The following is a 16,249-nucleotide window of genomic DNA, read 5'->3' as shown; positions in this document are numbered from 1 at the left end:
TTAATAACCTATATTGATATCTTTCTTCTGCACATGGAATAATGGATTTTTAGAAGCATCACCCAAAATGCAAGGACAGTATTCAATGGTTAGGAGGATTTGTACTTGTACAGAGTTAATGTAATGTCAAAGGTAAAACAATGTTTGGAGCAAAAGAGAAAACTTTAATGGAGTGGGTGTATACAAACCATATTTAGTCTCCAAGCACAGAATATAATTTTTTAATAACTGCATAGGTTGTTAACTTTACAGATGACGAGTTAACATAAAAAAAAAGAATTCCTATATTATTAGTTTAAAGGAAAAATGTGGAGTATATGTTTTCATGCTGACTGTTTGCTTATTATACTTAAAACCACACTGAGTATTATATAGAATGCTTTTATATAATACTATATAGATATAAATCATTATGTTCTAAATATTCAACTCCCTATCTTTCATGATTACAGAGATGGCCTTCAGAAGTACTGCAGTTATGATAGACAAACTGGTTCGTTATAACTACTTGTTTTGGTAAATAGATGATAATGAATGTTTTAAGTATTATAGTTCTCATATAATACTTAAATGCATGAGAACTATAATACAACTAAGTGTTATAGTTCTCATGCATTCAAATATGAATATATGAAATCATTTGAACCAGGTTGGCAATCCTGGTTCAATTGATTTCATTCCAGCTATTCCACATTTTATTTAATAGTAGCTAAATATGTAGAATGAATGCTGGAAAGAATCCCAGTCTGCTTTCCTTCAGTTTGTCATATATCTAAATGCATCTTACTATGCTAAGAAAAACAACACACACACTAAATAACCTAAAAGTCTCTTGTAATCAATTCTGAAGGATGGCAACAGCATCTTGCTAAAATTTACTCCTTAATTTATTCTTACTCCTTAATTGCACAAAATTATCTTCTATGGAATAGACACACAATTCAGTGACTTCACTGAAGTTATGTAGTTTAAGTCGAATGAATTATAATAACTTCAAATTTTTCTTGCTGGATGCTACACTTAGCTATAATTTAAATATAGATGTCATTGAGTAAATAAGTATCCAAAACAAATAACTATATATGTCCTGTCATTGAGTGATAAAGATTTGCTTAATGATGTTTGTTCCTGAAAGATACTGTGTTTTGTACTCAATTCACTAACAGAAACAAATATAAAAACCAATCTTTATCCAGCAAATACAGTAAAGCATCTACGAGTAGTCCACACCTTCAGAATGGTAATATCAGCAAACGTGAAAAATATTAAAGCTATGGAACAAGAACATTTCATAACAAAAGCTTACAGCTGCTCACCAGTCATAGGCATGAGAATAATCTGGTACATAATGTATGATTTAATGTAAAAAGTAAATGTTTTTAAAATTCATTACAATATTGCTGAAAATGCATACAAATAATAATACAACTATTTTAATGCTTATATACAGCAACCACTTTAAAGATTAAGATATCAGTTTAATTCCAATCAAATCAAAAATTCAATTTTCATCATAAAGAGTAAAATAATTTGTAAGCTTCTTGAAATATGTGGCAATCATTAACTGGACTGATTTATTACTACTTTTAGTAACTACTGAATACTGACATAATATTTGGTTCAATGCCACTTAACACAAATACAGAATTGTTTGAAGCAGTACAAACCCTATCACAGATAAAGTATTTTTTTTTTTTTTTTTTGCAAAATGTGCCCAATGTACTTATCTGTTAATGGAGTTTGTACAAATTCTTATTTTTGTATATTGTGTAAAAAGCATGGCATAAAACACTTAAGCCAAATATTATATCCAGACTGATTTATTTTTTAATACAAACCTGAAATAATGTTTTATGAAAATAAAAGACAACTATACAACATTAGGTTCATTCTTTTATTGTCATTTCAACAGATCCTGTGGTAAAAAGAGCTGGAAGGCAAACATGGGCACTGTAAACTGTAGCTCAAAACGTTTTCATGCTTGTGGCTAGGTTCAGCAAAGATTAATTGACAGGACTGAACTGTTGCTCTTGGTCACATGCCCAAGTACAGTACAACCCTTTTAGTGAACTTTGTAATTACAGTGCCAGTAGCAGAAAAAGGTTTTAACAATAATGCAACTTGAGTGTTTTCTAAATAAAGGAAACCAAGCATTTTAAATGTAGTAAAAAAAAAAAAGAAGTATAATGGCAATAAAATTTTAACCAGCGATCATGCAAATTAAATGTACAAAGATATAATTTTAGCAGTATCAAAGTTTAGGAAATTGCCTTATATCACTCTTAAGAGACTATTAGCACAACCGTGATGCGTTGTAACTGTGCAATAACTCTCTTATATCCACTAATAGGTGGTAAATTTTATGTGTGCTCTCATATTCCAAACAGTTTAGTGAATATAACAATACATATTAACATCAAAGAATATATTCAAAACAAAGCCACATATTGACATTTTTTAAAGTAAAAAATGCTTCAAAGCAATATATCTGGTCACTTACAACAATAAAAGTTGTGCACTACATTTTAAATGATATCTGTTTTAAAAACAAAAAATATCAAATTATTACAAAACATTTCCCATTTCTGCACTATGCATTGAATGAAAGACAGCTCATTCCTTAAAACAGACCTTGGTCCACAAACGTTGGAAGCTTTACTAATATTTTCTTATGCAGGGTTGTACTGTACAAGCTACGAAGCTGACATAATTGATGAGAATAATGGAGCAAAGAGAAAGATGGGAGAAGAGATATATGGAAAAAAGGAAGGGGATAAGGAAGTGGGGGAGAACTGGAATGAAGGAAAAGGAGGAATGAGTATGAAAAGTAAGAGTGCTACTATCAAGCAACAGCACTATTGTATAGAAATGTCCCAAACCAGGACAGTACTATAGACTGTTTTAATAATACTGAGAGAATCAGGTTGATTACAGAAGAATAAAAAATATTGATACATAGGATTGCACAAATATCTACATATAACCACACATAACTGATTTAAAAAACCATGCAGTAACATAAAACCCACCCTAATGTTTTCATTCTGTAAAGCTCTAGTGGGTGGAAAAAAAAAAAAAAATTGATAATTTAAAAATAATAGACAAAAGACTCTGCTAAAGAATACACAAAAAATAATTCAAGATTAGTGAAACTTGAAGGATTTTAATGTTCCAAGTGCACAGGAATAAACGCAAGTTTAGTGACCAGCATAACAGCTCTAATGTGCTTCCACTAAACATTCACTCACAACAATATAACAAACAAACAAACAACTAGAACCCTCCAGGCCGAGTCTAGATTCACAATCACCGGGTTTCAACCCCAATAGATTATCCATCTTAGAATGGCAGTGTGATTGCTATATTACTTATTTCCCCAAAAGCTTAAAAAGGAACATCTCCACATTTTTGTTGCTGTTTTTAGATATGTTCAACCAAGTATTCAATAACAAATACAGCCTATACTGACGACACAATTTCTGGCAGAACATTAGTGGGCCAATCAATCTGTGTACACGTTTTCAAAGCAAAACCAATAACTTGGTCCAAGTGAAATAAATCTAATTCTCACAATTCAAACCTAACTAATTAACTATACAGCTCTTTGAGCTAATGTATTTGAGAGTCTAGAGTATTTTATTACATGTTCTCAGTTAATGTGGTTTAAAGTGACAATGTTTTTTGTTTTTCTTTTTTTGATGAAGGATAAGATGAAATGGGGGAAAATGTATTTTTCATAAAAAAAAACTGCACATTCTTAAGATTCTGGGTTATATAAAGAACTCATAAATAATATGATAAATATAATCAACCACTTTAAACACATACATTAAATAAACAACTATTTTTCACTTGCTACAAACAGCATAGCTTGGTCTAATTTATCGCTGCAGGCATTAAAATAATTCAACTTTCTTCCCCCCCCCATCCTTTAATATGTCTTTATCTATATTATTTTTTAAACCTCCACATTCTCACTGCTTCTGATAAACTTTTTTCTATTTAAAATAAAGGAAAAACATGAGAAAATAAGAGAAAGAATATAGAGAACTGCATTCAAAATGATACTACAACAGATATCTGATGTCAAGATGCATATTTTGTATAAAGAAAATAATACACTGTAGTTGCATCACTCAAAATACACTCTCATAGCATTTTCCTCAGCATATCTTTAACTGCTTCATTATATTGTATCATTTTATATGCAACTTCTTGAGCCTGTTTAATACTTGTGTATCCTGGGAGCTGCCACACTACATTCTACTCCTTAGCAGCAATAGCATTAATGATGCAAGTGGTCTATGAGCAGAACTAGAAGAAAGGTCCAAATGGACAAAATGATTCCAGAGTGAAACCAACCTGTTGCTATATTAACACATATATCAACCTTTAGAAGCTTACTTTATTTTTCCCACTCTTTAATACTGCATTTAAAACTATTAAGTTTCATACGAAATTAAAAAATGCCACATTAACTTAAACTTCAAATGAGTACGGTAAACATTTTAATTAAAACATTACCAACATTTAAGAACTACTCCCTTAAAAATTTATGGGGGGTGCCCAGTTTAGTTACATTACCCCACAGATCATGGAAGCTTCCAAAACTCATATGAAGATCGTGACACCAACAAGAACTCTCCTAGTGGAGATGACATTCAATCTTGCCTTTGCATTTGACAAACTTTGTACAAAATTGTTTTTTTTTTTTAAATTTTTTTTTAACATCAACAGTCATATGTGCTTCATACCTAAAAACATTGCAACTTTTAAACTTACATCTGCTGGGTTAATTCCCTGAAGAACAGCAACAGTTTCTCTCTTCTAACAACATATTAAACATATTTTGTTGTGGTGCAAAACAAGGTCAACAATAGTCCTTTTCACTTCAAAACTTGATATATATATATATATATATATATATATAAAAAAATTACTTATTTTTTTCAAAAAAAAGGGTCATCATGGGCTGATGCACTGGTATCAATCCATAATAAATGTTATTAAATATATCAGCACATATAATCAGTAAAGCAATATTTCTATTTGAATTATTATCTTCAACAGAATCAGAATGTACACACAGTTTATTTGTCATTTAGAAAAGAAATCGGTAACACTGAACATTTCAATTCCTTAATAAAAAATTAATTTCATTTAAATTATATGAAAATTATTATACAGCACTTAAAATATAATTACATTTGCAGTTCCTCTATTGAGCAATCAAGTATTGAATGCAAAAAGGTCTACTGAATCACAAAGCAGTACATCAAAGTGCTTCCAATAAAAGGCTCAATGATTTTCCTGATACTGTAAGTGAATAGCAGTGGTAAATCATCAGGGCCTATAAGGTAATAGCAGAGCACTGTATTCCTAAAGTTGCCATTTGAAGAAAATGGGGGAATATCAGACAAAAGACATTTAGTTAAAAAAAAAAAAAAAAAAAAAAGTCATGGCAAAATCAGTTTGAAAACCTCTCACCGGTAACCAACATATACAGCCATCAAGGCTAGACGCAGAGTTTCATCAGTGCAACATAGGTAAATCCCCTTTTTTTTTGCCTTTTTATTTTATTTTATTTTTTTCCACCGGGAACATACAACAGCACCTACAACCACCAGGAGGACATTCCAAAACTGCAAAGAACTTGAACACATTTTCTTGTACTACTACAGTCTTTGTACAGTTGATTTTTGCTGGGATGGCACAATGGCACTACAGCTTCATTTACCCCCTGCTGCTGACTTTTCAGACAGTTCTTTCATCTTGTCTACATAGTCTGCAAATATATCTCGAAAGCGTACCCAGGATTTCTCTGGAATGGTGATGGCAGTTCGCAGATTACTTTTAACCTGAAAGTTTAAAATAATAATAATAAAAAATGGAAATATTACTAATCATACTTTGAAATTAGACTAAGATTTATTTTTAAACTATTAATAAGGTAATATTTTAAAATCTTTGCTTCAAAGTCATATCAATATGAATTAACAAGTGATAATTAAAAATTCTAAAATTTTAAGTTCAAGATGATTTTTATTTTATTCTTTATCAGAAGGCAGAGAGAGACTATATACACGATCATAAGCAATCTTCTAATTAATCGCTCAATACTCAACTTTATATATACCCCTTCCACGTGAGACTGTATGCTTGTGTGTGCGTGTGTAATAGAGCATGTATGCTTGTGTGTATGCGTGCAGGCCAACTTACTGCTTATTTTTTTTTCCTGTCAAAATTCTCATGCTAAATAATTAACACTACATAGTTTTAGGTATTAAAGTGATAAACTAATAGGAATCAGAGAATGAAACTAATGCTATTTATCATAATGCAATGTAAACCAAATTAAAACATGGGACCAAGATTTGGAACAACAAAGTCAAAAGTAGGATACTCCAGGCTAGCCAGTTTATGACATGGAATATAGCAATATACGTGCAGGCAAACTTATTTGTTTATCTACTTACCAATTCTATCTTAGTCCATAAAAATGTATTAATTTGACTTCTTACCATACCAGCTTTGCCAATTCTGATGTCTATTTCCATATTTAATTTTCCATCTTCACTAAAAATTGTGTCCAAATAGCTGAAATGTTTTACTTGTTCTATATGTTCTCCATTTAGGATGTAGTCAATGTTTCTTTTTATTTTCAGTCTGTCTTTTTATTGCTGATTTTCTTCCCATATTTATCCATTCTGATTTACACAGATCAAATTTCCTCTCATACCATTCTTTGAATGTGTATTTATATTAAATTGCTGTATTCCACACATATTTCATCATTTCAACAGCAGCATCACCGTGAAATACATCAATGAAACAAATTGCACATGAAGAGATTTAAGACTCAGCTAGCCATTGTTGTAATTTAAACGACATAAGTGAGTATGTCAAAGATCTGGTTAGCCTTTTTTCCTATCATCAACCACAGGCAAGCTTACAGTATTTATATTACAATATTTATAGCTTACAGAATATAATAGCACTTTTTTCTCCAAAATTAAAGTTAAATCGTGATGTGAGATATATGCAGGGATTTTTGGAAACTAAAGTTTTTCAGGAAAAAATTAAAATTGACGTTTATAATTAAATCATCAGTATTCATTATAATTTATAATTGTTCACATTATTTATAAAATGAATGCATTTACATGTTAATTATCAATGTTATTTACGCGATCGGCCGCTCACCTTCATCACGTGATATATTTGAATCTTTTAGCGACAATGTTCCTGCAATTAAATTAATTATTTCTGGCAAAATCATGTCTCAAGCTCTCAAAATCCAGTTGCACAATAGTTCTAATGATGGTCTCTTAATCCACCCCCATGCAATCCAAGATTGAGAAGAAGTCAATGTTCTCGCTCCCACATTTCCTTTACTGGTTCCTTCCATCTCTATGACTGGTGTGGTATTAACAAAAGATTGTGCGACTCAACAACAAAGGCAAGCCGACGATTGTTGAGTTGAAATGCTGATTCTCTTCAACTGGATTCCAAAATATCTGAAACTGCCATAACAATATTCGCTATCTATTTCTTAAAGTTTTAAACTTTTTTCATGTGAACTATATGTGAAACTTTTTAATTTCTTTTTTCATAAAGTAAAATCAGCGGTGCGAGGGCAAGTTATATTCGAGAAATATTTGCTCTAATTTGAAAACCATGTAGAAGTGCCTTAGAAGATAAAAATATAAGATTTGACTGCGTCCTGATAGATAGAAGGAAACAGAACAGGACAGGAGGTGGAGTATTGCTGATGATAGCTGCAAAATTACAACCAACAAAATAAGACGTTAAAGAGGATATTATGCCTGAGGGAGATGGTTTATTTCAGGCTCTCTGGTGTGAGATAGAGGCAAATAGGACAAAATAGGTTGTTGGGTGCTGTTATAGACCAGGAAGATGTAGATGCCATGTATTGGCAAATCAGCATGAGTGTAGGCTGAACAATTATTATGGGAGACTAACTATGGAGACATCGATTGGAGGGAGGAAAGGGGTAATGGCAAGATGGAAGTAGGATTTGATAGGATTTGTGTGTATGATGGTTGATTTGGGTCTCCTGACTCCATGGAGATGCCGTAAATAATAATAATAATATCAGATAATTTAGAGGAAAACTGTCAATGGGATGTTAGTAATTATGTTAATTTTTCTGTAGTACTATCAATAGGAAAGCCAAGTGCTGTAAGGTTCAAGATAATGACTCTACTACCTTGGAATTGTAACTCTGCACAATACCATCATTCATTTTGTATTCCAGTTATAGAATTCTGACAGGAAAAAAAAATGTACATCAATTACATCCTAAATGGAGAACATATAGAACAAGTAAAACATTTCAGCTATTTGGATGCAATTTTTAAGGAAGACAGAAAATTAAATATGGAAATAGACAACAGAATTGGCAAAGCTAATATGGTAAGAAGTCAAATGAAAAAATTTATATGGGCCAGTTCAAACCAATTTTAACTTATGGATGTGAGAGCTAAGTTAGAAAAGACTTGATCAAAGACTGAAAATCACAGTGATAAGCTTTGAGAAAGATTATGAGAATGAACTGATGGCACCAATGGCAAGATCATATTAAAATGAGGGTAACAGGAAGGAACTTAACACTGTTAGCATTTAGGAATGTATAAGTGGAGCTAATCTCAGGTATAAAGTTACTGAAACAGAATGGGAGAGGAAGGGTCAGCAAAACAATTTTTTTTTTTTTTATCAGAATGGCAGGAAAAAGACTCAGAGAAAGACCAATATCTAGATAGACTGATACAGTAAGAAGTTCCATAGAAGAGAAAAATATAAGATCTGTCTCAGTCTTGACAGATAATTTGGAGAAAAACTGTCAACAGGAAGTAAGTAGTGATGTTAATTTTTCCTGTAGTACTATCATAGTCTCCTGTATGTATCCCTGTTATATTACAATACAATCCATCCATCGACAACTGCTACACACAGTGCTATCACAGTCTTTTCTAGATCAGACTGCAGATGTAAATCACCCCCCCATCACATTCCAGTGGGGGCACCTGTTTGTGGTGGAAACTTCTGCAGACCAAGGGTATTTTTTACTATCCTGTTTTCCAGACCACCATTACTGGATTCAATGCCCTGCTGCTCTGCTTGCTATGTGATGCAACCCATAGACATCCAGAAAGTGAAATTCTGGTAGTCTTGCACTAATATGGCCTCTGCTTCAGCAAGATGGGCAGTCCTGAATTGCCTGGCCAGGATCAATTGACTAGTGGGCTTGTCCACAAAGGTAAATGGTGTTATAGCAAGACTGGTCCAGGGAAGGGACTGAAGGTTTGCAGTGGTGCTGATATAGTGCCGGGGTAACCCTGGCATTCTACCTCCAAGTGCAGTCATTGCTTGCTGGTTAGTAGGCATCCATGTATGGCTCCATGGTGAATGGGAAGCTATAGCACAGAACAAAAGATTTCTTGAGCATGAATGCTTCGTCCTCAAATATTTCAGGGCCTCTAACAAGGTCCCAATCAAGTACTGATAACATACATACACCATTTAATAACAGAAGGAAATAAACAAAATATGTGATACCAGTATAAATGTACCAGTGTTTCTGATCATGCATGCAACAGTGGAAAGCCAACAGGAAAAATGTCATCCTTCTTTGTTCAAAATGGTTTAGGACTGCCAGGATCTCCCAAAATAGTCAAGAAACTTCATTCTGCTGATATCCTTACAGAAAAATCAAGTCAGCAACAATCAGAAAAATTACAGTGACATCTCATGAAACACTAAACTCTTCTAAAGGAGTGATATCAGAATGAGATGAACTTGATGTTTCAAGTTCTACCTGTGTCCAATGTGGTAGTAAAGAGCATTATAACAAATCTTGCTTTGCAAAAAAAAAATGTATCAATTGTCAAGATCATCCAGCTTACTTTTATGCATGTCAGAAGTGGAAGGATGAAAAAAAGGAAGTTGGCAACCACCACACCTATCCTGAAATCCTCTTATGAGGTGGCAGTGAAGAAAATATTAAGACCATCTCAAACTCTATTCCACCATTTGGCCATGCGACTGATACACTGAGTGCATCAGTTGCACAACCTACAGTCTCATTTCTGAAATAACTAATGGGCAATGATGACTTATGCAAAGAATCATGAAACCCTTCCTCTGTAAGTATTCTGTTGTATATTAAGAGAAGGAGATCCACTGAAAATGATGGAATATGTTTTATCATCTCATAATGGATGTCATTAGGACCTGCTGCACTTGGATGAGACAATAAAGAACTCTTTTTAGTTCCTCCTATACAAATGGCAGATTATATACCTCAAGCCCATGGAAACATTTAGCTGTTGTTTCTCTTTCAATATTAAAAATATTGAAAGATATGAGGATATCTTATATCTCATATCTTTCAATAGGAAGATATGAGGCTGTTGCCGAGATGTTGGTAAAATTTTATTCCAAAGAGTCTGCAACAGCTTTGGGATCAGCAGCAACACCTATCCTGAAATCCTCTTATGAGGTGGCAGTGAGGAAAATATTAGGAGCATCTCCAACTCTATTCCACCATCTGGTCATGTGACTGATGCACTGAGTGCATCAGTTGCACAACCTACGGTCTCATTCCTGATATAACTACAAAAACGGTCCCATTCAATGAGAACCCACTCATTGAATGGGACAAGGATATCACTTAAAGATAAACCACTATTCCCCCCCCCCCACAAAAAAAAAAAAAATCCACTGAAATTAAAATAAATTTATCAGATAATCCTCATACATTAGATGATGTACTGAATAAATTTACAAAGGAAGGGATTGACAATGGCTGTCCATACTTACCAAAATCAACTAATAAATATAAATCGATAAAGGTAAGCCCTAACCTCTCGGAATTCAGACAAAAGTCCACTGTAATAATTTTGCTAAAACAATAGCAAAATTATTAGTGGAAATGTTTGTATGTTTTGCCAAAATACCAATTATATCAAGAGTCTACTGCAGACACAAAAGCCCTTTTTTTTCTCTCTACAGGAAACATTTAAAACCCAGCGAGGACCCCACCTTAAGGAATTTCACTGGTAGTCACAAAGAGAGAACTGGTGATGATCCTGCTCATGGTGAAATAGTGGGTAATCATACTCTCTTCCAATAGGTCCAACTTAACACTGCTCTGGAAGCAGTATTAAGCTGGACAGGATTTGCCTATCTGTGGGATTTCTGTATGTTCCATTTTTTACTGCCAGGTGTTGAACTAAATGAAATCAACTTGATAACCTTATCTTGCAACTGCCTCTCCAGAGCCATATACTTTTTACGAGCGATTTTATTGGGCACAATAAATTGTTAGGTAGTGCCAACACAAATGGATGAGGTCGTATCATTGAACGAAGGCCTGACAATAATGACCTTTCCCTTTTGAATAATACTCAATACTTTCTTGCATATGGCTACTAGCTCATATTATTATTATTGCAATGACATCTCCATGGAGTATGTGGGAGACCCAAATCATCAACACAATATTCATTGTACCAATTCTTAAAAACAATCACACTCTCCAAGCAAAATATTCAGTCCACATGTCCTTCCTAGCCTATTACCCAACTTCCAGGGATGACCTTGTTCTGACCCCCCCCCAGCCAAGTGAAATATTTCCTTTGTATTTATCTTATAAGATCCTTTAATATGCTTCTATCATACAGACCACTCCATCATGGTTACTTGCCTCCAGATAGTCTCCACCAGCTCCTCATCCACAAGAAACCTAGGTGACAGACCTGAACACAGTAATCCTAATCCTGTGAGCTACCCTGGCTACTTTAGCAATATGCCCTCTAAAATTCAACTCTTCATTCCCAAATCCTTGGCTTCATCAATTTCCCAGAGTACAATTCCCTTAATGTAGTACACAGCTTGTAAGCTGTGCATCCAAAATGCATAACTTTATGCTTTTCCACATTAAATTGATATCCATTATGTTCTGCCCATACTGTCAGCCTATTTAAATCATCCTACAAGCTCTCTACATCACTTTGATTAACTATTATCTTACCCAACTTTGCATCATCATCAGCAAACTGAATATCTCCCTTCAAATTATTTCCTATATTGTTTATGTACAAATTAAACAGCGGTGATTGAAGCACAGAGCCCTGTGGCACAGTACTAGTCACCTGCTTTCTCCTAGATTCTGCTCCTCCATATATTACTTTATGGTATCCGTCCATCAGTCATCCTTTTATCCACATCATCACCAGTTTCATATTCATCCTCATTTGTTGCAGTCTGCATAACAGAGATCCATGTGGTATCCTGTCAAACATTTGCAAAATCCAGTAATATCATCGAGTAAGCCATTCATTCCCTTTATCCAACTCAGCTGTCACTCTATTATAAAAACTTAGTAATTACTAAGGCATTATCGATCCTTTGCAAAGCCATGTTGCCCCTCATACAGTATTATTTTTATCCACTCATTCTTGAATTCCCTTTTTGACCAATTTTTCCAGTACTTTTACCACCACTCCTGAGATTCTGATTGGTCTATAATTTGCTACCACAGACTTAGATCCTGCTTTATGCAAAGGAATTATATCGCTCTCCTTCCACTCTCTTGAGACACTGCCAGACCTGAGACTTTAATTAAACAGCACAGCCAAAAGACACAGTGTGTTACCTTGCACATTCTCTTAAAATGTGAGCTGATATCCCATCCAATCCACAGCTGTATTTGCATTCAGATTCTGAAGTATTCTAAGCACCTCCAATTCATCAACCTCTATTCTCACATCAGTCCTTGTTGCCTCTGCCATAACAATATCTTCAATTGGATGATATGCAAAGTGGTCACTCAGTAGCTGAACAATTTCATTTGCCTCTGTTCATCTCTCTACCATCTACATTCACTAAAGATATCCTTACATAAGTCATTTATCCTCCTACTTGCCACATAACAACAACAAACTCTTGGGGATTTCCTTTGGCCTGGTAAGCTAATTTCTTTTCATAATCTGATTTTGCCTTCCTTACCATGCTGGTCATCCTTCTTACTGATCCTTGTGCTATTGATCAGGCAAGAAAATAGCTGGTCATCATTCTATTCTGCAATACATCTTACAATGTTTTCCCCTGCCATTTTTCCACTGCTCATGTGGGGTGTTAAAGAGAACATATATAGAAGTGATCATTTTCCTGTTATTTGCACTATGCCTTCATAGGAACATATGGATGCCTATCTGGAAAATGGATGAGGCTGACTGGCACACATTTCCCCATCATCCACAAATCTGATGCAGTCAGTCACACACCCAACAATGAAGCAGTGAAGTATGTAACACACACTATTGTCCAGGCAGCAAACAGTCTCAATTCCTAAAACATCATCTGAATTTCCATTCTATCAAAGTCTTGGTGGAACTCAGAGTGCCAGGCAGCCAAAAAAGTGACAGAGCATGGAGTATATCTTGTAAATATCCTACCACAAACTTAATAGCTTTTAAATGTGTTCAGACCAAATCAAGTTATGTGAGAAATCAGAGTCAAAAACAATCTTCGATCCAATTTACATCATCACTTAATCAAACAACCAGTGCAAAAATTGTACAGGATAAAATCCAGAAAATGAAGAGTAGATAGAGAACACAATGTTTTGTCTATCTTGGACCATAATGGATGTGTTGTTGCTGATCCCAAAGCTATTGCACTCTTTGGGATAAAATTTTACAAAAATCTCAGCAACAGCCTCATATCTTCCTGAATTTTTAATATTGAAAGAGCAACAAGAGAAACAACAGCTAAATTTTTCTACCAATGGGCTTGAGGTGTATAATTGCCATTTGTATAGGAGGAACTAAAAAGAGTTCTTTTGTTTCACCCCAGTGCAGCAGGTCCTAATGACATCCATTATGAGATGATAAAACATATTCCAGCATTTTCAGTGGATCTCCTTCTCTTAATATACAACAGAATACTTACAGAGGAAGGGTTTCATGATTCTTTGCATAAGTCTTCATTGCACAAGCTACAATTATCAACTAGATCTGACCAGCTAATCTTTGTAAGATATTAGAAAAATGTTTCATGCCAGACTTTTCTCATATGTGGAAAACAATGATCTTCCTTCTAATACACAATGTGACTTTTGTAGATATCATTCAACTTTGGACCTCTAGTTTGTTTAGTTTAGAAATGTATATAAGAGATGCATTTGTGAAACAAGAACATCTAGTCCCAGTGTTCTTCAACATGTAAAAGGCTTATGGCACAGCCTGGAGATATGGTACATTAAAAGACCTCTATAACCTAGTTCTAAGAGGATGCTTTTCTGTATCTATCAAAAACTTTCTGTCTAGCAATTTTTCAAGTGTGAGTGGGAGGTATACCATCTCAGCCATATCATCAAGAACAGTGTTCCTCAAGTCTCTGCCTTAATTATGATGCTTTTTGCTATCAAAGTTAACTCAATCACTGAACAGCTTCCTCCAGCTGTAAGCAATGTTCTATATGTTGCTGATTCCAATTTACTGTCTATTATAAAAAGGAGTCTAACTGAAAGCCAATTTCAGCAAACAATTGATTCTCCCTCTCTCTGCGGGATCTTAGTAATGGATTCAGGTTTACAGCAGAAAATAGTGTGTATATTTCTGTCAAAAAATACACTCTTCAGAGGTACTCAAGCCAAGAATAGGACAAAAACTGTTATTTAACAACAGAAACCAAGTTCTTGGGCCTCATCTTTGAGAGTAAAGTGGGAGAACATTGAATTTCCTTCACACTCTATCTTCTATTGAATGGGGTGCAAATCGACCTTCATTGTTTGTCTTTATCATGCACTTATACATTCAACGCTGGATTATGGGTCTCAAGTCTATGATTCTGCAAGGCAGAGTCACTTGCGATGGTTGAATCCCATCCATCACAGGATAGCTAACAGTGCATTTTGCACATTGCACTAACAGTGCAATGTGCAAAATGAGCAAATAAACCAGCTCTATCACTTAGACAGAAACATTTGTCACTTAACTATGCCCTAAAAATAAAGTCTCTTCCAGAGCATCCTACATGGACTAGTATCCTTTCTCTGTGTTGGGAGGCTCAATATCACATCACATGTCAGACTGCCATATGTCCCTTTGGTATGCAGGTTAAAGAGATTATGGAAGCACGAATGTTGACAACATTACCTGCACCAAACATAACAGCATTCCTTCACAGCAGGTTTGCACTCCAAACTGCAATCTCTCACTTTGTCAACTACAACTATCTCATATTTCATAATCTGTCTATCAGCAAATGTTTAATGTACATAGAGCAGTCTACTCTGATTTCTTGCCCATCCATACTGATGGTTCAAGATCTGAGACCTCAGTCGGCTGTGCTTCCTGTTCTGTTATTATTATATCCAACCAAATCCCACTTGAGTGTAGTAATTATACAGCAGAGTTGATAATATCTTATATTGTGTCAGTCAACTATCACAGCAGCGCACAATCAAAAAAAAAACCAGTCGATATTATCGAATTTATACATGACAGTATAAATTGATATAAATAACAACGTATATAAATATAGTTCTAAAAAGAAAGGTGTACAAAAACAAGTATAAAAAAAGTTCATAAAATGTTATATTAATTTTCAATAAAAATTTAAAAACAGAAACATTTGTTGTCTGATAAAATGTGCCTGAGTGTAGGGCTCAGACAGATTGTGAATGTGGTTAAAAATGTGAGTGCACTCATTCTTGAAATGAGGACAACCAATTAAAATATGACTGATGGTTAGGCTGGCACTAGGGGACTCACACAGAGTCATGTCATCACCCCTCAATAGGAAGGAGTGTGTGAGATGACTATGACTTGGAGCTGATCAAGAAGAACTCCTGTTTGAACCCTGCACAGACTAGATTGCTTTAATTTAATTTGGTGGAGCTTATTATTAATCTCCCTAATTCAAGATGACTGCCACTGGGATAAATATTTGTCTGATAATATGCTAGTAATCAGTATATGGTACAGGCAAATAGTGAAGGCTTGAGAAATGAGCTGACCTAGCTGCAGCCTTCTTTTCCTTGATCCCAACATGGCTTGCAATCCAACAGAACCACACATCTGTGTAACTTCCATAACTGAGAGATAAAGTGTTTGCTTCAAGAGAGCCCTGGATGTTTCTGTAACTCTAGACTTTTTATTGCCTGAAGAGAACATTGTGAGTCTGATGTATTTTAATGCAAGCTTTATTGCATATGCAG

General features: G+C 34.4%; 1 protein-coding gene across 1 annotated transcript in view; it reads right to left on the bottom strand.

The window, feature by feature from the left end:
* Nucleotides 1-1,175: 1,175 nt before the first annotated feature.
* The window catches only part of LOC150108630 (transcriptional regulator protein Pur-beta-like), a 343,857-nt gene continuing 328,783 nt past the window's right edge, over nucleotides 1,176-16,249 (bottom strand). The window contains exon 7 of the mRNA XM_090390893.1: nucleotides 1,176-5,858. Coding sequence (XP_090247019.1) covers nucleotides 5,730-5,858 — 129 coding nt within the window. The 3' untranslated portion in view covers nucleotides 1,176-5,729. The remainder of the gene's footprint in view (nucleotides 5,859-16,249) is intronic.

The sequence above is a fragment of the Typopeltis vanoorti genome, chromosome 3, assembly GCF_054136105.1.
Source record: "Typopeltis vanoorti isolate ZY-2024b chromosome 3, IOZ_Tvanoo_1.0, whole genome shotgun sequence".
Classification (NCBI taxonomy): Eukaryota; Metazoa; Arthropoda; class Arachnida; order Uropygi; family Thelyphonidae; genus Typopeltis; species Typopeltis vanoorti.
Note: the sequence above shows the minus strand (reverse complement) of the source record. Positions and strands in the feature narration are given on the sequence as shown.